This window comes from Hyla sarda, chromosome 2 (assembly GCF_029499605.1).
Source record: "Hyla sarda isolate aHylSar1 chromosome 2, aHylSar1.hap1, whole genome shotgun sequence".
NCBI lineage: Eukaryota > Metazoa > Chordata > Amphibia > Anura > Hylidae > Hyla > Hyla sarda.
The window spans coordinates 419637626-419661878 of NC_079190.1; the positions used below are offsets into that span (position 1 = coordinate 419637626).

The window sequence follows — 24253 nt, forward strand, 5'->3', positions numbered from 1 at the left end:
CTTAAGCTGCTGTCGGATAGCAGTGTAATGTGCCCCAGCAGGTTCACTTACCTATTCCCGCTGCTCCGGGTCCACTTCGCGATCCTCCGGTGTCTTGCGCATCTTCTCTAGGGTCCGGGCCTTGCTTTCCGGCATCGTTATTACGTCACTACGCACGCCGCGCCGGCGCAGCAGCGTAATAACGTCACCAGAAAGCGAGGCCCGGACCCTGCAGAAGATGCGCAAGACACCGGAGGATCGCGAAGAAGACACCGGAGCAGCGGGACAGCATCGGGAGCCCCTGGAACAGCAGCGGGAGCGGTGAGGACCTGGTGCGGAGCGGCGGGGACAGGTAAGTACAGCTTCCTATACTTTACATTGCACGGATCCCTCAACATACGATGGATTCGACAAACGATGGGTCGTTTGGAACGAATTACCATCGTATGTTGAGGGACCACTGTATAGTGTCTGTACCTGTGTTTGATGGCTGGTCTCGCAATTCCTATGATATCTTAGCCCTGATATTTATTTTTAGCAGCATGCAAAAATGAGTGCAGTCTCAGATTTTCCCAGATTGCAGTGCGGCCCGAGGCATTACATGACTAGTCAGGTGTTTAAAGAAACCTGTCTGCTTTAATAGATGAAGCAACCACTGGGTGGGAAAGAGATCATTCTCCACAGGGCTGCAGTGAATTGTAGTTTTGCAACAGCTGGAGGCACCCTGGTTAGAAAAAAATGGTCTACTGTTCTCAGCACACATGGAAGTCAACACACCTGTGGTTGAAAGGATGGGGTGGCTGAAGTGTGGGAGGGAGAAAAGTGACCTCCCACTTACAAACAAGGAATTCTGGGACTTGTAGTTGGAGAGAGGGAACTCCAACAGGAAATAGCCATTTCACCAAAAGAAATTAGCAGCATTATAATGGAATCACAACACTGTCCATTACTGTCTGGCAGGTAAGTACTAAACTCCCCTTACAGTGGATAACCCCTTTAATATTTCAGACATCTTTGCAAGCAGCAATACCAAATGTGTTTATTTAGTTTTATTTACAATTTTTTTTTCCAAAGATGGAAAAACCTAGGGGTGATTAATTTTTGAATAGTGGAGGTGCTTATTTATACTACTAATCACTTTTATTATTTTATATACAGATCAGTGCTAAGCCATAGCTTAGCAATAAATAGTACTATTGACACTCAGTAGAGGCAGACAATGCAAGTATAGTGAAGATCAGCAGTGCTGAGGGATGCAGACTCAAGTTTTTTTTTTTTTTTTGTGCGCCCCCCCCCTACGCTAATCATTTGTCGGTCGTACATTTCCTATTAGACGAGAGATATTTGTCCGACAAATGATGATTATTTGACCTGATTAATGACCTGGTCTGCATGTTTGCTCATTTGTAGGCTGATCACTGTCCTTATTTTACTGGGCAATATTTGGCTTTTTTTTTTCTTTTGCCGATAAATACTTCATGTAATAGGGCCACCAAGTAAGGACTGCTTGCCAACTGTCCTGATTTCTGCATGGCAATTAAACCGACTAAAAAGGGGTGAGGTTTATACAAGTACGGAATTTGAATGTCTGTTGCAGAAATTCAGCAGTACACTTGGTGCAGAATCCTTTTGAAAACAATAGGAGGCTGCTGCACCAGAATTGACCCGTGCCTAAATGTCTTAAATGTGGGAAAGTTCTATTCCAACAAACTTCAATAATGAACCTGCATTGCACATGGTTTCCACAAGTATTCAGACACACAGTAAAAAATATGCAGTGTAAACATATCTTACTTTAAGTGTAAATGAGTTATGCCCAGAGCATTGCAGGCAAAAAATGTAGAACAAAGTAGAATTCTGCAGAATATTTTGAATAAACAAGGTTTCTTAAAGGTTGGAATATTTTTTATAAAATATCTAAGTGCAACTTGAAAATCAAACAAGAGGAAAAACATGAAAGCAGCAACTTCATCTTTGCGCAGATAAGTCATTTGGGATCTGTAAGTGGAGTTCTCTGAACCAGTCACTAGAGACGTTGGCCAAACAGTAGAGAAGGATTTAGCTGATGCCTAATTCCTTGAATTTACCTTTCATACAAGACTGGCCTTGCCCTCTGGCTGACTCTTTACTGTTGCTGTGACACAGTCGAAAAACAAATATTATTTTAATGTGACTGACTCAGGAAAGTGAAAATGCTTCACCTCAGACTCATAGCTGAATTCAAACCACACTGACATTTCGGCATTGCTTACTTCATAATGGCAAAAAGAATAAGAAATTGCAGAAATCAATCACCAGGACTTAACCTATTAAATCTGTCCCCCCGAATGATTTTTTGCATTACTCATCCCCACCCTGATCCTTAGGCACTGCCAAGCTTGACACTGCTGTTCTGAGAACAACTGTCTTCAAGGACCCTTCCAAATCTTACAATGCCTCATAAATCCACTATTCATAAATCTGCACAGCCGATCCTGGATCAACATAGTAAACCACAACCATTATTCCAGGCTGAGAGCTGATGAGACTATGAACAGCTCATAAGATACTGTACATGAGCCAGAGACCAAATAAACAAAGGTTATAACAGGCCAGATGGAGATACATTTGTGGGAAGTCAGAAAAGGTCTTCTTCTATGCTGAATAGAACACTTCCCTTCCTGTGCTAAAAATAAAGCACTTTAGATTCTTCAGGGTTTAGGGCTTTTGGAGGCCAAACGTTAAATAAAGACTAGAATTAGATTTTATTGTTATTGCTTTCATTTTTTATCCAAATCACTCACTTTTAAAAGGTAAAATAACTACATTATATGTATTACATTTTATACTATAAATCATATTATAAAATGCTGATCATTTCAATATGTTTCACCAAAAATAACCCCTTATTTTAAAGAGGATCTCAGGGCAAGCAGCACACAGCGGAAAAGTTTTGGAGCTCTGAGCTTCCCAAGGGCCAACCACCCTATCTTTTGGAAGTACTGAATAGTATTTTGGGCCACACCTCCTCCAACTGACAGTGAGGCCTACTCACCACTCAGGTAACCTCCACTCATTATTCTGATCCTGCCACAATGTAGATGACACACAGTCCTCCTCTAAAATTCCTCTCAATCGGGCTTGAAAAAGCACCGTTTGGTGTGAAACGTCGCCCCGGCGTCCAGTCCTTTTCCCCTGCCTACACAATCATGCCACCCTGCACCCTCACCCCTCTGTGCACTATGTTCTAAGAATAAAGATTGAAGAACAGCTTCTGCAGAATGACTTGGTGAGTGCTTTCATTTACACTTTGTTAAACTCATATCTTAAAGGGGTATTACAATTTATGTGAGAAACACATGGCACGCTGCTCAGGCTGTAAAATAAAGTAAAGCATACTCCGTGCCTTACATTTACTTTGGTCATGATGTGCTGGCATGACCTGCCGCTTCAGTGATTGGAAGCAATTGTTTGGAATGTCAGCAGGAGAACCGGGACAGCATGTCATCAGGGGAAGAAAACAGAGGAACAGTGGCGGACCGCCCCACTAGGGATGTAAGAAAAAATCGATTCGCACGATTATTGCGATTTTTTCACTTGGCGATACTGAATCGATTCAAAATATTTTTGAATCGATTCTTCTAGGTATGTGGAATTTGTATCTCCTGACGCCCGGAACAGATTGTCCCAGGCATCAGGAGATACAAGTTCCACATTTGTGGAGCCGGGCAGGCCGGATCTGACGCGGCGGCGCTCTGGGTGTACGGAGCGGGCTCCAACTCGTGCCCGCTCCGTACTCTGCAGCCCCCGGCTGTTCTCAGTAGCCGGGGGCCGCCGCTAATAGCCAGCATGCAGCGATCGCCGCGGCTGGCTATTAAAGGAGTAGTCCGGCGTGCGCTTTTATCATTTTATCCCGTCCGGGCTGCAAAATAAAAGAAAACACACTTTCTCTTACCTGCCAACGAGCCCCCGTAGCTACGGTACACTCTGGTACAGGTGTTCGGTCCCCGGGCTGTATTCTTCTTACTTCCTGTTAGCCCGGCACTTCACACGGAGCTTCAGCCTATCACCGGCCGCAGCGATGTCCCGCCTCTGCTGGTGATAGGCTGAAGCTCCGTGTGATGTGCCGGGCTAACAGGAAGTAAGAAGAATACAGCCCGGGGACCGAACACCTGTACCGGAGCTCCGGGGGCTCGTTGGCAGGTAAGAGAAAGTGTGTTTTCTTTTATTTTGCAGCCCGGACGGGATAAAATGAAAAAAGTGCGCGTTGGACTACTAGATCACCGCTGTCAAAGCTGACAGCGGCGTCTAAAGGGATCTGTGAATGGGCCATGTATTGGGATATATCGCGATGTATCGTCACCTAGACGGTATCGCGATATATCGAATCGCCACACTGGTATCGCGATTCGAATCGTATCGCCAAATTCTTGGCGATTCACACCCCTACGCCCCACTGAACATTGCTTTTTTATAGCCCTAGCAAGCTGTTTAAGGCTGGGTTCACATTACGTTTATCACATACGGGGACCGTATCCAGCTGAGGGATGGGAAAACTGGGCGCTCCCGCACCCCAGCCGGACCCGGCCTGCATCTCATTCATTTGAATGAGCCGATCAGAGCCACATAGTGACTCTGGTCTGTTCATTTTTGCCCCATATCTGGATTTGTGACAGAACCTAAAACCGTGATGTGAACCCAGCCTTATGTGTGTTTTAAAGTGGTTGTCCTGGATGATGTTGACCTAACATCAGCAACATCATGCCGCTACTGGACATTGCGTGTGGGCATGGTTTCGCCTGCACATGATCTCAGCTTGGTATACGTCCCCTCTCTACTCGATGGATATACTCTCCTGAGACATGCCAAGAACAGAAAAGGAGCACTGCAGAGCAGAAGATGTAGTACCTTTTCTGATCCCTGGACAACCCCTTTAACTAAATTGGAATATTGCTTAAAGGGGTACTCCGGTGCTAAGACATCTTATCCCCTATCCAAAGGACAGGGGATAAGATGCCTGATAGCGGGGGCCCCGCCGCTGGGGACCCCCGTGATCTTGCACGCAGCACCCTGTTACAATCAGTACCCGGAGCACATTCATTTCGGGTCTGATTACTGGCGATCACGGGGGCCGGAGCATTGTGATGTCACGCCCCCGCCCCAGTGTGATGTCACACTCTGCCCCCTCAATGCAAGCCTATGGGAGGGGGCGTGACAGTTGCCACGCCCCCTCCCATAGGCTTGCATTGAGGGGGCGGAGCGTGACGTCACACGGGGGCGGGTGCGTGACGTCACAATACTCTGGCCCCAGTGATTGCCAGTAATCAGACCCGGAGCGAACGTGCTCCGGGGACTGATTGTAACGGGGTGCTGCGTGCAAGATCACAAGGGTCCCCAGTGGCGGGACCCCAGCGATCAGGCATCTTATTCCCTATCCTTTGGATAGGAGATAAGATGTCTTAGCGCCGGAGTAACCTTTAAGTCTTAATATCATAGTATATCTTTAAAAGGGCTGAAACTCGTTTTTCTGAATGCAAGGGTTAAAAAGCCAGTTTGGCTACCAGTTACATGTGCCCATTTACAGTGAACCATACTTTTCTACCATTTATACACTAGCCTTGATGTATATGAAGAATCATACACACAACGTAAAAACATTTCCTCATTTAGGCCCCTCATCAAATATGAAAGTCACCAATAAACATCATTTTCAGGCACATTCTATAATGAAGGTTTTCTACAAAAACACTGACTTGGCTATTTAGTAAGCATCTTAAGCCTTTATTACTCCACTGACCAGCTTCCATTTAAGCCCTCATGGTATTTGGAGAAAGCAAACGACTTGTGACATTTCACCTCCTGGAGCCCGGCTCTTCAAACATTTTCACATCAGCGATTGGCCAACAGGTCTTTTATGTGAAGGGAATTAGAGGTGCATGACGGCTTAGTGAACCATTAAACCCGCACTGGATTTTATTCTTAGTTGGCCCTTTTCTTACAAAAGCGCCATTAGACTTGACATTTAAAGTTGACTTCAGAGTTACAGAACACCACATACCAGGACGGCACAGCTATGCCAACAAATTAGCACAAAACAAACCACAGATCTCTCTGGCCTCACCGGAGATATAAATAAAGCTATTGTGATATAAGGGCCTTAGTCATCTCGGTACACAGAAAGGCAACACCAGCATTCTCTAAAACTACCGCTACTTGTTAAAACTTAATAAAAACAAACAGCAAGATGTGATTAGCTTATAACTGATATACAAAAGACAAGCACAAAAAAACTGGCAAAAAAATTAATAAAATCTCACACAAATGATTAAAAGTAGCAGCTCTTAACAGCAAATACAGCTGACAGATTCCCTTTAAGGGTCAAACACTGATTTAAAAGGGATACTACCTCCAATAGGTGGCAGTGGAGAGCACTCTCTTCCTAATGGAGGAGAGCGACTTTGCAAACTTCTTCCCATGAAGCATTGCATGGTTTGTAAGATTAAATATTCCAGTGTGGCAGTCTCTTAGCGCTGCGGGGGTCGGCCACGCCCTTGTGATGTCACAGCCACGCCCCCTCAATGCAAGTCTATGGGAGGGGCCGTGATGACAGTCACGCCCCCTACCATAGACTTGCATTGAGGGGGCGTGGCTGTGACATCACGAGCCTCCACCCCGCATCAACAGTCATCCAGCATGGATAGGGGATAAGATATCTAGGGGCGGAGTACCCCTTTAAGAACCTAGAAAAAAAGTACTTCAGAACACAATAAAATGAGTCAATGTAAATGTGGATGTATCTGAAGTAAAACAATAAAACCATTAATGACAACTCGATATTTGTAAACATAACAGAGAATTTTAGGACGCCGAATTAGCAGAGATCATTACTTTATTTTTATTGACCATTTATGGAAATGAGTCGACTGCGCACCAGAATGTTATAATTTGTTAAAAAAATATATATAAGAAATCTGAAGATGTCCAGATCAATGATTTCTAATTAAATAGAACTTGGGATGTGGCGTAAAATATTCTAATATTCTGCACTCAGCAGTGGGAGTCAATAGACGCTACCATTACACAACCATTACTTGACTTGTTATAGCCACTAGATGTATATTTTCATATCATATAAGGAGATTTCTATTGCAGAATTTTAATAATACCTTTCCTTCCTTAATTTTCGTTCCAATAATTTGTCTTCTCTGCTGTATAATTTCAATCAGTTGATCGCTCTCTTCCATTAATTTTCCCTCTTGACGGGATGCATTTACCTGTAGGAATAACATTGAACTGTGTTAAAAACAAGACGAAAAATAGTCACATTGTCATAGAGCCCGATCAAAGAGTCCACCTGGCATACTTCTGTCTTAAGTGCTGCTCTCTAATGTGCACCCAAATGCATCACAAGAATAAAGACAAGGCTCAGGCAGTAAGCTTTGTACATATCAAATGTAAAACTTGACAGTAAAGGCAGAATTTAGAAATTAATTCATCCCTAAGGTACCTATACAATTTTTGAAGTGTAACACGCTGGCGCATTAAAAGCATATAAAGTGAAAAGACAAGTAAAACAAAATGTAACAATTATTTCAGAAACAAAAAATTGATGTTGAACTTTTACATGGCAGTTTTAACCAAGTGTGATATGGGCAAATATTAAGCAATATAAGCCTGGGTGCACACTGCATTTACTCAGAATGATAATAGGCATACCATGGCATAATGGCATGTTAGTTTAATGACCTAAACATAGTCAATTAGTGACTATGTTCAAGTCATTTCCCACACGTATGCAATTGTTTTGTAGGACTTAAACGCTCAAAAGACTAATATATGTGTATATATATATATATATATATATATATATATATATATCTCCGCCACGTGCACCCCTAACACATATATACATACACATATACAGTCATGGCCGTAAATGTTGGCACCCCTAAAATTTTTCAAGAAAATGAAGTATTTCTCACAGAAAACGATTGCAGTAACGCATGTTTTGCTATACACATGTTTATTCCCTTTGTGTGTATTGGAACTAAACCAAAAAAGGGGGGGAAAAAGCTAATTGGACATAATGTCACCCCAAACTCCAAAGATGGGCTGGACAAAATTATTGGCACCCTTAACCTAATATATGGTTGCACACCCTCTGGAAAAAATAACTGAAATCAGTCGCTTCCTATAACCATCAATCAGTTTCTTACACCTCTCAGCCGGAATGTTGGACCACTCTTCCTTTGCAAACTGCTCCAGGTCTCTCTTATTGGAAGGGTTCCTTTTCCTAACAGCAATTTTAAGATCTCTCCACAGGTGTTCAATGGGATTTAGATCTGAACTCATTGCTGGCCACTTCAGAACTCTCCAGCACTTTGTTTCCATCCATTTCTGGATGCTTTTTGATGTATGTTTGGGGTCATTGTCCTATTGGAAGACCCAAGATCTCGGACCCAAACCCAGCTTTCTGACACTGGGCTGTACAGTGCGAGCCAAAATTCTTTGGTAATCCTCAGATTTCATGATGCCTTGCACACCTTTCAAGCACCCAGTGCCAGAGGCAGCAAAACAACCCCAAAATATCATTGAACCTCCACCATATTTCACTGTAGGTACTGTGTTCTTTTCTTTGTAAGCCTCATTCCGTTTTCGCTAACCAGTAGAATCATTTGCTACCTCAGAGATCAAAGCAGTCAGCACTAACATTATTCCTGTCCATATATGACATACCAGTGTGTATATCATGGAGATGTAGAGAACGCTGGATCAACGTCAGCGCTACACAACTAAAGAAATAAGTCATTCAGTACAAACTCACACAGGAAGGGAAAAAACATTTTAGCGCTCACTGATCACAATACTGGCAGGATGAACTTCTTAATCCGGAGACCACATCTGTCCATGCAGGGAGGCGGCAGATGGATCTGCGGGGAGTTCAGAAGCCAGGCCACGGATCGTATCACGCCACTAGGCACTTTTTCAGGCCGCTGAAGTGGCTTCAGCGGCCTGACGAAGCGCCTAGTGGCGCAATAGCATTTCATTTAATTTATATGTCGACGGATAGTTTGCGCTGACACTGATGCTCCCTGAGCCTGCAGGACAGCTTAAATATCTTTGGAACTTGTTTGGGGCTGCTTATCCACCATTCGGACTATCGCCGGCCGAGTCGGGACTTCACTGCAGCTGGTGATTGGCTGAGCGCAGTATGACTCTCCGACCACCGGCAACCAGGAAGAGGTTCACGCCGGTTACCGGAGGTGCGGAGGAAGGTATGTACATCTTTATTTTATTTTACTGCCGGCAGTATGGGGGACAATTTTTATATTCTGGAGTTCTCCTTTAATTGTCCACAATCAGCACAATATTCCAGCCGCATTGCATATCAGTATCAAAATGTTCCACACCTTCAATACACAGAGCAGAAATAACGCAGCACAGAGCACTTCACCAGTCTATCGATCGAGCTTCAGAAATTGTTCACTATATGTTATTGGTACAGTGCTCTGCATAACCATTCCTCAGTATAGTGTGGAGATATAAAGCAGTGTAATCTGCACATTTTCTTTAAATCATTACTTAGTAGTATTAGGACTTCAATCTATATATATATATATATATATATATATATATATAAAAACTCAATGTGGGTGTGTATACGTGTGTATGTATGTATGTATGTGTGTGTGTGTGTGTGTTTGTGACTATGTATGTGTGTGTGTGTGTGTGTGTGTGTGTATGTGTGTGTATGTGTGTGTATGTGTGTGTATGTCTGTGTATGTGTGTGTATGCGTGTGTGTGTGTGTGTATGTGTGTGTGTGTGTGTGTGTGTGTGTGTGTGTGTGTGTGTGTGTGTGTGTTCCAGCATCACGTCCAAATGGCTAAAGATATTAACATGAAACTTGGTACACATGTTACCAATATGTCAACAACAAACATAGGATAGGTAATTTAACCCTTACTCAACCCCATTTGCCAGGGTTGGGGTTTTTGTTTAAAGTCTCATCCAAGTCTATGGGAAATGTATGTTACTGCATAACTTCCAAACAGCTGGAGATATTTCGATAATACTTGGTCACATGTTACTTATATGTCCACTTAAAATATAGGATAGTTAATTTAACCCTTAACTACCCCCATTTGTGAGGGTCGGGGTTTTCGTTTTAAGTCTCATGCAAGTCAATGGGAAATGTATGTTCCCACATAACTTCCGTACAGCATGAAGACGGGGCATGAAGACGGGGCATGAAGACGGGGCATGAAGACGGGGCATGAAGACGGGGCATGAAGACGGGGCATGAAGACGGGGCATGAAGACGGGGCATGAAGACGGGGCATGAAGGATGTGGAATTCCTATCCCCCGACGCCCGGGACTAGCAGTTTTGGGCGCCGGGCAGGTGAATTTGTCCGGCACTTAGCCCGGCTTCGGGAAAGCAGGGCCGGACCTGACAAGTGCGGCGGCGATCTGCAGTCTGTATTGAGCGGTCTCCCGACTCCTGCCCGCTCCATACTCTGCAGTCTGTGTCCTCTGAAGCAGAGCAGGGGATATGAGAAGCTGTGTACAGTATTTGTCTTCTCTCCCCTGCTCTGCAGACGTGCGGGGGGGAGATGAGGGGGCTTGGCTTCTTGCTCTCCATGCAGACCTGCGTCCTCTGCCTTCACTCCCCCCAGCTGTAGCTTCGGAGAGCTGAGGGGAGGAGGCACGTCTGCACGGGGAGATGCTCGGGATTCCTGCCCGCTCCATACTCTGCAGCCACCAGCTGTTCTCAGTAGCTGGGGGCCGCCGCTAATAGCCAGCATGCGGCGATCGCCGCGGCTGGCTATTAACCCTTTAGATCACCACTGTCAAAGCTGACAGCGGCGTCTAAAGGGACATGTGAATCCTCCCTGGTGGGCTAGTGGGGTGGATCGACACCCCCCAGCACGATCGCAGGGGGGCAATCCACTATGGAGGTAGCCGGAGGGCTTACCTCTGTTCCCTGCTGTCCCGCTCTGTCATTGATAGAGCCTGCCTGGACTAGGCTCTATCAATGGATCACAGAGCACACAGATTAATAGAGTTCAATAGAATCTATTCATCTGTCTGAGGAATCTAATGATTCCTCCTATAAGTCTAATTAAGTGTAAAAAAAAAAAGTTTTAATAAAAGTTTGAAAGACACACATTAACCCAGTGGTCTTCAAACTGTGCCCCTCCAGATGTTACAAAACTACAATTCCCAGCATTCCAGGACAGCCGTTGGCTGTCCGGGCATGCTGGGAGTTGTAGTTTTGCAACATCTGGAGGGCCACAGTTTGAAGACCACTGCATCAACCCCTTCCATGTTAAAAGTTCAAATCACCCCCTTTTCCTGTATAAAAACATGCAAACATAATAAAAATAAACATATTTGGTATCGCTTCGTGCGTAATTGTATAACCTATTAAAATATAACATTATGTATCCCGTACGGTAAATAAAAAAAAATACCAAACCACAGATTTGCAATTTTTATAATATCCCAGAAAAAAAAGTTAAAAAGCGATTAAAAAGTCAGATCAATATCAAAATGGTACCAATACAAAAAACAGATTATGGCGCAAAAAATTAGCCCTCATACAGCCTGGTATGCGGAAAAAAAATAAAGCTACAGTGGTTAAAAAATGGCAATTAAAAAAATTTGAAAAAGTTCAGAATTAGTAAAACATGATGTAAACGATACAAATCTGGTATTGCTGTTATCAGGCAGCCTAAAGTATAAAACTAACATGTTACCTCAACCACAAGGTAAATGGCGTAGAAAAGAAAACCACCAAATCTGCTAAATTATCTTTTACTATTTCAATTTCACTTCCCTTAATATATATTTATATATTTTTTTGGTTCAGAGAATATGTTATTGAAAAATTTAAAGGTGTCATTATACGTATTTATCGGGGTATACCACGCACCGGCCTATAACACGCACCCTCATTTTACCAAGGATATTTGGGTAAAAAAAGTTTTTTACCCAAATATCCATGGTAAAATGAGGGTGCGTGTGTGCGCGTGTATACCCCGATACACCCCCAGGAAAGGCAGGGGGAGAGAGGCAGTCGCTGCCCGCTTCTCTCCCCCTGCCTTTCCTGGGGTCTAGAGCCCTGCTGCCGGCCCTTCTCTCCCCCTGGCTATCGGCGCCACTGCCCATTCTGTCCCCCTGACTATCGGTGCCGGCGCCCCATTGCCAGCGCCGATAGCCAGGGGGGAGAAGTGGCGCCGACAGCCAGGGGGAGAAGTGGCGCCGACAGCCAGGGGGAGAGAAGGGGCAGCGGCACCCATTGCCGGCGCCGCTGCCCAGTTGCCTCAACCCATCCCCGGTGGCATAATTACCTGTTCAGGCCTCCAGCGTGCGGCTGCGTCGTTGCTATGCACTGCACTGCGCGGCGCACTGACGTCATGACGTCACTGACGTGCAGCGCATAGCAACGACGCAGGGGGACCCGACCCCGGCAACAGTTAATTTGCCACCGGGGATGGGGGGAGGCAACGGGGCAGCGGCGCCGGCAATGGGTGCCGCTGCCCCTTCTCTCCCCCTGGCTGTCGGCGCCACTTCTCTCCCCCTGGCTATCGACGACGGCAATGGGGCGCCGGCTCCGATAGTCAGGGGGACAGAATGGGCAGCGGCGCCGATAGCCAGGGGGAGAGAAGGGCCGGCAGCAGGGCTCTAGACCCCAGGAAAGGCAGGGGGAGAGAAGCGGGCAGCGACGGCCTCTCTCCCCCTGCCTTTCCTGGGGGTGTATTGGCGTATAGCACGCACATAGACTTTAGGCAAAAAAATTTAGCCTAAAAAGTGCGTGTTATACGCTGATAAATACGGTAGTTATGGCTATTATAGGGCAAGGAGGAAAAAATTAGAGCGTAAAAGCGAAAATTGGCCCGGACAAGTGGATCGTCATGAGGGACAAGTAGATTTTGCTCCATTTTAGTCCTGTGGACAAGTAGTCTTTTATAAAATTTCCACACCCCGGGGCATGAAGACGGGACATGAGGAAGGGACATGAGGAAGGGACATGAGGAAGGGACATGAGGAAGGGACATGAGGAAGGGACATGAGGAAGGGACATGAGGAAGGGACATGAGGAAGGGACATGAGGAAGGGACATGAGGAAGGGACATGAGGAAGGGACATGAGGAAGGGACATGAGGAAGGGACATGAGGATGGGATAGAAGGACGGAATATGAGGTCGGGATAGGAAGATGGGAAATGAGGACGGGATATGACAACAATATATGAGGATGGAATATGAAGTCAAAAGCTTCCTTCTTTGTTAATTTTCCTCCCCAACAAGGATTAGGAAGGAAAAACCAGGCAACGCCTGGTACTCAGCTAGTATTGTATAAAAGCTTGCATCCGTGCATACAAAGACACTATTGGGTGTATTAACTGCTGTGTCCAATTCACACTATGCAATAGCAATATACTCCATTATACACTCTGCGTTAGCAAGTATTATAGGTATATGTAATAGACTTTATCCAATTGTCACAGTCCATTCATATTATATGCTGTCATGCCAATGCACATGGTGACTGATAGTAAATTATACCTTATCCCAAACTACACTGCTCTTAGACTGCAAAGAAATAGTCCATCCAGCATTGTGATATATAGTTAAGATGAGTACAGTCCAATTATAATATTACCACGCTGCGTGATGTTAGTGTTGGTAAAATTATATTTTGATATCTATGTTCTCTGTGTATATATATATATATATATATATATATATATATATATATATATATACACACACACACACACACATACAGATACACTAACTTTAGATGGTGTTGGCCGGTTTAATCTAGTTTCAATTAGCTATTGTCCTAGTCCTGCCCAGCACCCAGTGATGCTCGAAAACTATCCAAATGACCTTGGTAAATAATGAGGCTTTTGTTGGATAACAAGCTTTTTATATGATAAGGAAGAAAGTGTAAAGGAACCCTGTGATTGGTAATAAAGTTATACACCATTATCCACCGGGGTTTCCTTAGCCAATAAGCTTACATTTAGAGTGTTGTCCAGATCAGTATAGATGTGATGCAATATTTCGGATGGCTCCTTTTGCTACTGCGATGTCCAAAGGTTCAAAGTCCTTGTTACTGTAAGGTCCAAAAGGTACAGGGTCCAACAGATTTCATTAGCTCATATCAGCAGGGACCTTTAATGAAGCTCAGTCTCCTTCCTGTCCTACAGTGCACATAGCACTGTGTGTGCGGCACTGATGGCGACCATTAATGGCTATTTGCCCTATAGCGCTTGATAAAGCCACTTGTTGGTTGCAAAACGTCAGGGGGGGGGGGGATGTGTATATAGTTTTTAAAATCAACAAATAGGTCTGAAACGATATGTAAATCTATAAGTTGCGGACTGCAGCCGTAACAATAGTGCATGGTCTTCACTTCATTAGCATGAAGATACATGCTTTTTGGATGAGACCTAACTGTATGAATATTTTAATAACTAGCAATTAAATAAAAAGTTATGTTTTACAGTGTACATATCAGTAGTGGATGGTAAATTTAGGGTATTTAATGATCACTTAGTGATCAATTGCAAATAGTGTTTGGAATATTTACCCTCCATCCATAGTTCCAAATCGTGTTGGTGTAGATTTCTAGAGATGGGACATTGATCCAGGGATGTTTTCTGCCAGATTTGGAGTTGGGAAGTAATTCTTCCTCTATAATGGGACAACTGCCATTCGTCTCCTTGTTTTTTTTTACATTAACTGGATTAACACGGCAGGATGTTAGTTTGGACTTAACAAACCAGTGTATTTTTTGTACCTTATTAATTATATGTAAATGTGTAACATTTATCTCATCCATTTTTTTTCCTGAAAGAACAAGCCTATGTCAACAAGCATTTAACCTCTGCTCCTTCTTACAGCTATTGACCATGAGAGTGCCAAAGTTGGGAATGTTTGTTTTCTAATACTTGTTTAACATAGATAACTATAGATGAGATAGATCTTTTTCAAATGTGTCTTAATGATATGACTACCTAAGGGAGTCGAGGTTGTAGGGACAGGTTAGAAAAGATTTGACCATTTATGAATGCATTCTCTCTAGTAAAGTTTATAATTATAATTCCGGATTCCAGCTTGTCTGTACATCCTGTGCTGCACCCATCCTCAAGTATTTCCCAAAGCAGTTATCAGGTAGGAGACAAGGTTACGAAAATGTTATTACAGATGGGAAATCTCTGAACAGGAGTGATAAATATTTGATATGATATCATTTTAGTAAGGTATATGAAAGACCAGTGAATAAAACTATAACAAGTTTCTATAACAACAAACAACTAAATCCCATCATAGAACAATACCAGACTGCTGATAATTCAAAACAGTCATTTGATATAGACTGGCAAAGCAACCACTTACACGGGGGTGTCTGGCAGAACATCCCTGGCATAAAGTCTGGTTTCAGATCTACAACGTATGGGGGTAAACTGGTATTCACTGAGGCTCTCTCACCATTACCAGTTTTTGGTTTCAATTCTATTTTAACAACATTTATGTGATTTTTTCAGAAAAGAAAACTCAACAGGGATAAATATATGTATTGTATCCCATGAGAAAATAAAAGGCCAACAGACTAACTAGAAAAAATAAATAAAAAGAAGCTGGTAAGAACTTTTTTTTAAGTTAACATAATCAGTTGTTTCACCTGAATGATTCATTTGGACATTTCCTGGATGCGTTTGCAAAATGGAACCCATCCTGTCGCATAAAACACTGTCTTAAAGGGGTAGTTCAGGGAACTAAACTTCTTAGACGCTTATCTATCCACAGGATAGGGTATAAATGTCTGTTTGTGGGGGGAGGGGTTCGATCGCTGGGACCTCCACAATCTCCTGTACGGGGCTTTGGCTACTTAATCGTCCTCAGCATGCTCCAGCCCTCATCTTCCTGAACAAACGCCAGTGATGGCTTGCTCAGCCAATTATCAGATGAGGCAGAACATTGCTGCAGCCAGTGATTGGCTGAGCTAGGCATCACTTGCATCCATCCAGGAAGGTGAGGGCTGGAGCACGTGAGGACATGTATTTTGCCGAGGCCCCGTACAGGAGATCCCCTGTGATCAGACACTTATCCCCTATCCAGTGTCTAAAAAGTTCAGTTTCCTGACTATCCCTTAAATTAACTTCATTGATGTTTTCATGTTTTTTTTATAGTGTTTATTGCCATATCTGCTGTGCTGTGTATATGCTGTATGAGGAGGGGGAGATGTTTCAAAATCTGTGTAGAGGGAAACTTGTGAAGTTACCCATAGGAACCAGATTGCTTCTTTCATTTTTCAGAGACCACTCTTCCTCTAAACAAGTTTGGATGAATATCACCCTGCATGTATGATATGTGGGGTATGGAAAGAGGCTGAAGGTTATCTAATAATTGTAAGATGCCATGCAACTCAAGACATACCCTTAAAGGGGTAGTCCGCTCCTCAGTCCCACATTTAATAACATAAAACTAGAAATATTAAAAGTGACATTGTAACATTCAAGATCACCGCCACTTAAGGGGGTACTCCACTGGCTAGCTTAGCGCTGCGGGGGTCGACCACGCCCTTGTGATGTCACAGCCCCGCCCCCTCAATGAAAGTCTATGGGAGGGGGCATGACGGCTGTCATGCCCCCTCCCATAGACTTGCATTGAGGGTGCGGAGTATCCTGAACCTTTTTCCACAAAATTCTATATTATTCGACTCAGCCCCTCCTGCTCTATACCATGCTGTCTGAAAAATGGATTGCATTTTTAATGTGACAGGTTCCCTTTCAAGGGAATCTGTCAGCTCTATATCATGCTCAGAGCTGCAGACATAGGAAGATAGCTGAAAGAAAAATAAAACAATTATGACCTGTCTTTTAGCAGATGGCTTTTTGCAAAGTTATAAAATTATGTTTTCCCTCCAAGCTTAAGTGTCATAGAGTCCTTGCTGAGCTGGGACATGCATGACTCCACCCTCCACAACCCCTCTATGCCCTGCATAATTGATGTACAAGGCTCAGAGCTGGAGGCCATTCGGGGAGGGTTGTGGGAAGAACGTGATGTGCTTCTACAGCTCGACACCGCCTCCATGACACTTTAGCATAGCTAGAAAACATGATTTTATTTTTGCAAACAGACATTAGCCAAGACACTGATATTACTTGTTTTACCGTCCTATCAACTATCTGCCCATGTCTGTAGCTCTGAGTATGATCTAAAGCTGACAGATTCTCTTCAATCCACAGGGGTTTTGAAAAAATAAAAAATAAAACAAGGTGTTACTATGGCATTACCATGTCTAACATATAGGCTAAAATTTTGAGTATAGGAATGTATGGCTGGAGAGATAAGAGTGCAAAACAAAAAAGGTTATCCCAGTCTTGGTACATGAGTACCCTGAGTTTTGGGCCCTTTTACACAGGCTGACTTACATCAGTAAATAAGTGCGTATCTCGGTAATTGGAGATTGTTTACAGAGCTTCCACAAGGCTCGATCAGTAATGTGGCTTTTCAAAATCATCATTATTGACCGCATGTGCTCTATTTACACAGGTGGATGTGGGTCAGATAACAATGATTTTATATGCCGCACAAAAGATGCAGTCAGCCAACGAAAAATTGTTTGCTCCTTCATTGGCTGATCGCTGGCCATTTTACATTGACAGACTATGGGGGAAAAAGGGCCGTGATCTCAAGTTTATCTGGGCAAAATTGGTGAATTTTGTTTCAGATCTCTCTCATTTATAGAAGAGATCCACTATAAACAGAATTACATTAAATTACCTTTTTATGGTTTATCCATACTGGTGTTTTTATAGCACACACTTCACCATCTGTGTCTTTTTACATGTGACAAGTTATACTCCAGTGTAACTATTATGCCACCCACATGCATTATAAAAGCAAAAGGTGAAATGTCAGCACACGTATGAAGCCATCCAGACAGCTCTGCATACTGTCATGACTTTAAGATCACTTTCCTTACTTGTAAAAATCTCAGCTGCAAAATTCTTCCTTGAAGCTGCCACTCTGAGCACTGGTGTCATGAAGTCATGTCTGCGTAATGTGACATGTGTATATCTACTTGCATAAGTGGAAAATACGGCACTCTCTGCGAGAGCGTGGGTGCACATTTAGGGTCCCAATCCATACAGAATCAATGAAATAATAACATAGCACTCCCCTTGCAGTGAAAATAGAAGTAACCTTTATTCCGGCAATCCAAAATTATGTGACGTTTCGGTCAATAATGACCTTCCTCAGACCGGATTGCTGCGGAGGAGAGGAGGAATTAAGGAACAAGTAGCGGTAAGTAACCGTGTGACAAGTCAGTGGGTGAGGTGACCGGAGTCGCATCACCCACCGACTTGTCACACGGTTACTTACCGCTACTTGTCCCTTGATTCCTCCTCTCCTCCGCAGCAATCTGGTCTGAGGAAGGTCATTATTAATCGAAACGTCACAATTTTGGATTGCCAGAATAAAATGTACTTCTATTTTCACTGCAAGTGGAGTGCTATGTGTATATCTACTGCCATAGTCCACATTCAGGCTGGGCTTTGAAGCCCTAAGTGACCTTAAAAAGGGCTACTCTGCTGCTCAGCATTTGGAACAAACTGTTCCGAACACTGGAGCTTGTGACGTCATAGCTCCGCCCCCCTCATGACATCACACCCCACCCCCTCAATGCAAGTCTATGGGAGGGAGCGTGACAGCCATCACATCTCCCCCACTCATGGACTTGCATTGAGGGGGTGGGGCGTGACGTCATGAGGGGGGCGGGGCTATGACATGACAAGCTCCCAGCACCGGCTCCAGTGTTCGGAACAGTTTGTTCGAAACGCTGAGCCGCGGAGTACCCCTTTAACCTTTTAAGGATGCGGGGCGTATGCATACACCCTGCATCCTGAGTCCTTAAGGACGTGGGGCGTATGCATACGCCCGTGGGAATTCCGGTCCCCGCCGCTAGCCGGTTGGGGACCGGACCGGGATGCCTGCTGAAATCATTCAGCAGGCATCCCGACACATCGCTGAGGGGGGTCCTGAGACCCCCCATGTTGGCAATCGCAGAAAATCGCATGTCAATTCAGACATGTGATTTTCTGCTATTCTGGGCTGATCGGGTCTCTGGTGACCCGATCACCCAGAAAATAGGGATGATCGGAGCTGTCAGTGACAGCCCTGATCATCCTGAGGTATAGGAGCGAGGTCGCAGTGCTGCGATCTCCTCCTATCCCCTGCCATTGGTCAGAACTGATTCTGACCAATGGCAGGGCAGGACAGTGGGTTCTGCCCACCCCTGGATGTTGAGGGGAACGTGAGGAGAAGATGGAGGCCGGTACCTGGAGGAGAAGATGCCTGGGGACCCCCGATCGTCACTGGAGACTGCTGGATCCTGGCTCAGGTAGGGAAACTACGGTGGGGGAGGGGGGGAGGGGATGAAAGTGAAAGTAAAGTGATCTTTAGGCTGTCTGGGCATGCTGGGAGTTGTAGTTTTGCAACATCTGGAGGGTCACAGTTTGGAGACCACTGTTACAGTGGTGCCCAGACGGTAGCCCTCCAGATGTTGCCAAACTATAACTCTCAGCATGCCTAGACTGCCCAGGCATGCTGGGAGTTGTAGTTCTGTAACATCTGTCCCTTCAGATTTTGCAATTTTCATGACATTTTTGAAAATTGCTGCTCTACTTTGAAGCCCTCTAATTTTTTCAAAAAGCAAAAATATGTCCATTTTATGATGCCAACACAAAGTGGACATATTGTATTTGTGAATAAAAATAAAATTTATTGGGAATATCCATTTTCCTTACAGGTAGAGAGCTTCAAAGTTAGAAAAATGCAAAATTTTTAAAAATTTCATGAAATTTGGGGATTTTTCACCAAAAAAGGATGCAAGTAACGCCGAAAATTTACCACCAAAATAAAGTAGAATATGTCACAAAAAAAAAACAATCTCAGAATCAGAATATTCTGTAAAAGCGTTTGAGTTATTAATTCATAAAGCGACGGTGGTCAGAATTGCGAAAAAGGGCTCAGTCCTTAAGGTGAGAAAGGGCTGTGTCCTTAAGGGCTTAAGCAGAAGGGTCCCATATTATAGACTGTTCTGTGACAAAATACATTAACAAAAAAAGTATAGAACTCTCTGAGAAAAATTAAGTGGTATTTTCCTTTGTAAAGAGTTTGAATGAGTTAAAATTAGCAAGCTTCCTGTAAAGCCCTTATAATAGTACACAATGTTGGCATGGACTGTCTATAGCACAGTCATAGAGTCCGCAGCACAGCCATGCTAAATATAAACCTGCAACAATGGTTAACTTCAGTAGTGACCTACTAATACATGCTTGTACTGTTTCTGACAACCGAGATATTAATCATTCCGTCCACCCAAACTCGAATACAGATGTGATCGATAAACTTACAAAGTGGAGTCAGACAATGACCTTCATGTGCAAATATGACCCAAAAGGGAAGAAAACCATGTAAGGTCAGAGATGTTCTGCACAATCCCTCAACTCAGCACATTATCTGAATAGTCATATCTGTTCAGAGACCAAGCAAAAATCACAGATTTGTACATTTCATGGCTTGTCTCACACGCCTATACTTCTGGTCATCCAGAAGCCCTAAAAGTAGTAATATATACGAAAAATGTTTTGCACATGACCGGTACACTTTAAAAAGCAGAGAGAGCAGAATACCCCTTTAAAGGGGTACTCCACTGGCCAATGTTCCGGCTGTGTTGGGAACATTTTGTTCCGAACGATGTGCGCGCGCAGCGGGGGTCGGTCACGCCCCCTTGTCTCGTCAGGCTATGCCCCCTCAGTGCAAGTCTATGGGAGGGGCGTGACGTCCGTCACGCCCCTCCCATAGACTTGCACTGAGGGGGCATAGCCTGACGACACAAGGGGGCGTGACCGACCCCCGCTGCGCGCGGACATCATTCGGAATACAATGTTCCGAACACAGCCGGAACATTGGCCAGTGGAGTACCCCTTTAAGGAGAATAGAATAACATCTAACCCCATGTGCACATGGGAGCTTCAGAGCTGAATCATGCAGAAAGAACTGACACGTTACTTCTGTCCCACTTTTATAATAGATTATGACTTGATTTGTTTTTGTTATTACTGTTTCGTGTTGCCCAATTTATATTTTGCATTCTTTGATTTGAACCAACCTTGTTTGAGCTTACATTTGTTTGAGCTGACATCATTGTATGTTTAAGGCGGCACACCCACACGTATGAACTATTTGATGTGTTTATTTTGCTCTCACAGTTAGCCATGAGTAAGCGGGAATAAATGCAAAATGTGTTTTTAAACAGGATCTACCTTCCTTTTTAGAATCACTTCTGTGTTATGCCCTTCTGTTTTAAGGCAGAAATCTGTTTGGTTTCCAAGTCAAAAACCATGTGGTTAATGGCCATGTGAACATACTCTTATGGCTCGAACATATTGAGAAAAGAATTGTTCAGGGACTACAAGGCATCCTTGACCCTTTCCTGCCCTCAACCCGGCCCCATACTAAAGTTTGATGCACCTGAAACTAGTTACTAGGGACAAGCCACTGTTTACAATGTATTCTCAGTAAAAGGAGGTCTCAGATTACTAAACTGTTCAGTATACACTTGGATTGGCGATGTGCAAGACGGGAGATAAGGCAGTCACGCCATGACATCTCTCATCTCAGGATCCTAAACAAATGATTCTTAAAATGCATTTAGGCAAAAAGTGAAACATACAAACCGGGGCAGACTTACTTAAGCTGTCGAACATTAACTAAGGGTAAACCTTGTTCCCTATACGAGCCCCAATCTTGTAGATAAGTGTTCCTTTAAAGTATCCCTGTCATTGAAAAAACCCTCTGATGTGTCACAGAGACATGTCTAAAGATTTCATTAGTTGAGGTCTGGCTGTTTAGGCTGAGTGCCCCCCTTCACTTTCATCAATCGCCTATTAGGCCTAGAGAAACTGACACACAATGATTTTTTATGTCTTGACAAAATGATGTAAATAGTTAATGAATGAGCATGTGTTGTGTGTTGGGCAATGGCTGGAGTGATTACACTGGGCAATATTGACTGATAATCGCCCTGTGTAATAGGGTCCTTTGACTACACAGTCTAGGAAGGCACAAGATTTATCACAATCGGAGGCAAATGGAGGTACAGTATGCGCCAATAGATATCTATGGGTACGGCATTACAGATTCGTACACCATTTTGTAATATATGGCCTTGTGCTTGAGGTCTTTGGTTTGTGCCTGAGGTCTTTAGTTTAAGCTACACACAAAATTCTTGTAATCTGATAGCTCTGGTTTCAACCATAGCAGGACATTTTCATACAACTGTGGCACAAAAAAAGTCAGTGTGTAGGCCCCGCTCAGGTTTGGTAAGGCTGGGTCCATGAACCTGCTTCATGAAGCCTGGACGCAAATGATGCCATAATTGATGCCATAAGTGCATCAGTTGTCATCAGTTGTTTAGGATCCAGCATTCATTAATTGTGCTGGACGGATGGGGAGATGCAGAAAAATGTGTTCCACTGTGTGGCGCTAATGTGGTCCAACTGGAGAGGCCAGATAAATGTGAACTGTCCTATTTAAATGAATGGGATCACTTCTATGATCAGTTTCCCTCCAGTGTTTTTCTTCTACAGCGCTGTAGGGAAACAATGGTGCACATATGTAAAGGAGGCCATAGAAATTTAACTAGAGGAATCCCTCCGCTCAAATGATGATCTCACGCGTCAAATGTTATTTATGGAGAAACTGTTATGTGCTTGCTTTTTTGTGTGTATTTTCCTTTTTTAAAGGAAGCGTTCAATCTGCATAGTCTGTTTTATAGTGGCATTATTACTCCCTTCCTCTCAGAACATTCTTAAAATAGCATCCAGGAAAGGATTAAAGGAAATACCAAAGCAGACCTAAGGATTAGGAAGTGTCATCTCAGGGTGGGAGAGAAAGATTATCTATGCTTCTTCAAATGCACACCAACTGAGCAAATTCTTCTTAAAAGGTTTGAAATTAAAAAGAGGCTTATGTATCACTACGAATGACTATTTTTTCCTTATAGGACTGGTCAAAAATGTTATACCACATTTCAAAAGGTGCTTTGGTCAATGTAGAAGAAGGAAGGGCGATATTGAATGGTAATATGGCTGTATGTAGCTGGTAGGGTTATACAATTCTTGAAATTAACCATACTTAGCCAAGACTTTGTGTTGTACTTCTAAATGTGCTGAATCATAGTTTATAGCAGTGAGCAGGGTTTAGGGGCTGTCCTTTGGATAAAACGTAGTGTCACCCTCCCCATGTCTGTATAAAGTCATCTCATCAAAACTAGGGAACCGTAGTGACATGAATTAAAGGATAATGAACTATTTTAAGGGGTTATCCAGCATTGCATAATTAACGGTGTATCCTCATTATAATCCATCAATGTTGGATTGGCGGTGGGTCAACCCCCCGGAACCCATCTCGCTATCAGCAAGATTACCTTTTTAAAGAAAGGATGGTTGTCCTGTGATCTCTCCAGTCTGTTGTCCTTACACTGCTGTACTTTTGTTTACATGAATAGGACATACTATAGCATTCCAAGGATGAGCACAAATCAGCACTAAAGAGGCTGCACTGCTGGCATGAGTGTCACGACCCCTTCAAACAGCTGATAGTGACCCCTGCCAATCATCAGTTCAATTTAAAGAAATGCCACTCCATTAAATGTAGAAATTGTGTCCAGTTACCCATCAACAACCCAAACAAAACAATGGTTCAACCAATCTATTGAGTCATTTGCCAAGCCTAGGAAGGGTTAAAACATTGTTGTATTTTCTGCACAATGGGAGAATAAATGTGCACAATTTACACATACAATGGAGTGGTGGACTAATAGGTATTTATTAGTGGGGGCTTGGGTTTTGCCACCTGATGATTTCCATTACCTTAGCGGTGATGCTCTATTGTGTTGGCCGCTGTTAATACTTTCCTCTTTATTACTTCACTGTCCATTCACATAAAACTTACTTTATCTACTGAACTGGTAAGCAGCTTAGGAAATCTGAGGGGTATAAAAATAGGATTTGAACAATAAACCTGGCTACACTAAGTGTGCATGGAGAGGATTATTAGATACACATCGGCTCAAGACTGTGTTCAGGTTTAATTTACATTCAACTTGCAATATGTAAAGGGAGTAAAACATTGAATGAGTAATCTGTAGTTGCACCCACGCCATGTACCGGATAGGTGTGTATATGGTCCCGAACAACATGTCTA

The 24253-nt window shown here is 43.5% G+C and overlaps 1 protein-coding gene across 5 annotated transcripts in view; it reads right to left on the reverse strand.

Moving 5' to 3' along the window:
- Positions 1–24253, reverse strand: part of MID1 (midline 1) — a 465347-nt gene that overhangs the window by 49937 nt on the left and 391157 nt on the right. For all 5 annotated transcript variants that reach the window (XM_056558892.1, XM_056558888.1, XM_056558890.1 and 2 more), the window contains exon 4: positions 7125–7232. In XM_056558892.1, the coding sequence (XP_056414867.1) occupies positions 7125–7232 (108 nt within the window). The remainder of the gene's footprint in view (positions 1–7124; positions 7233–24253) is intronic.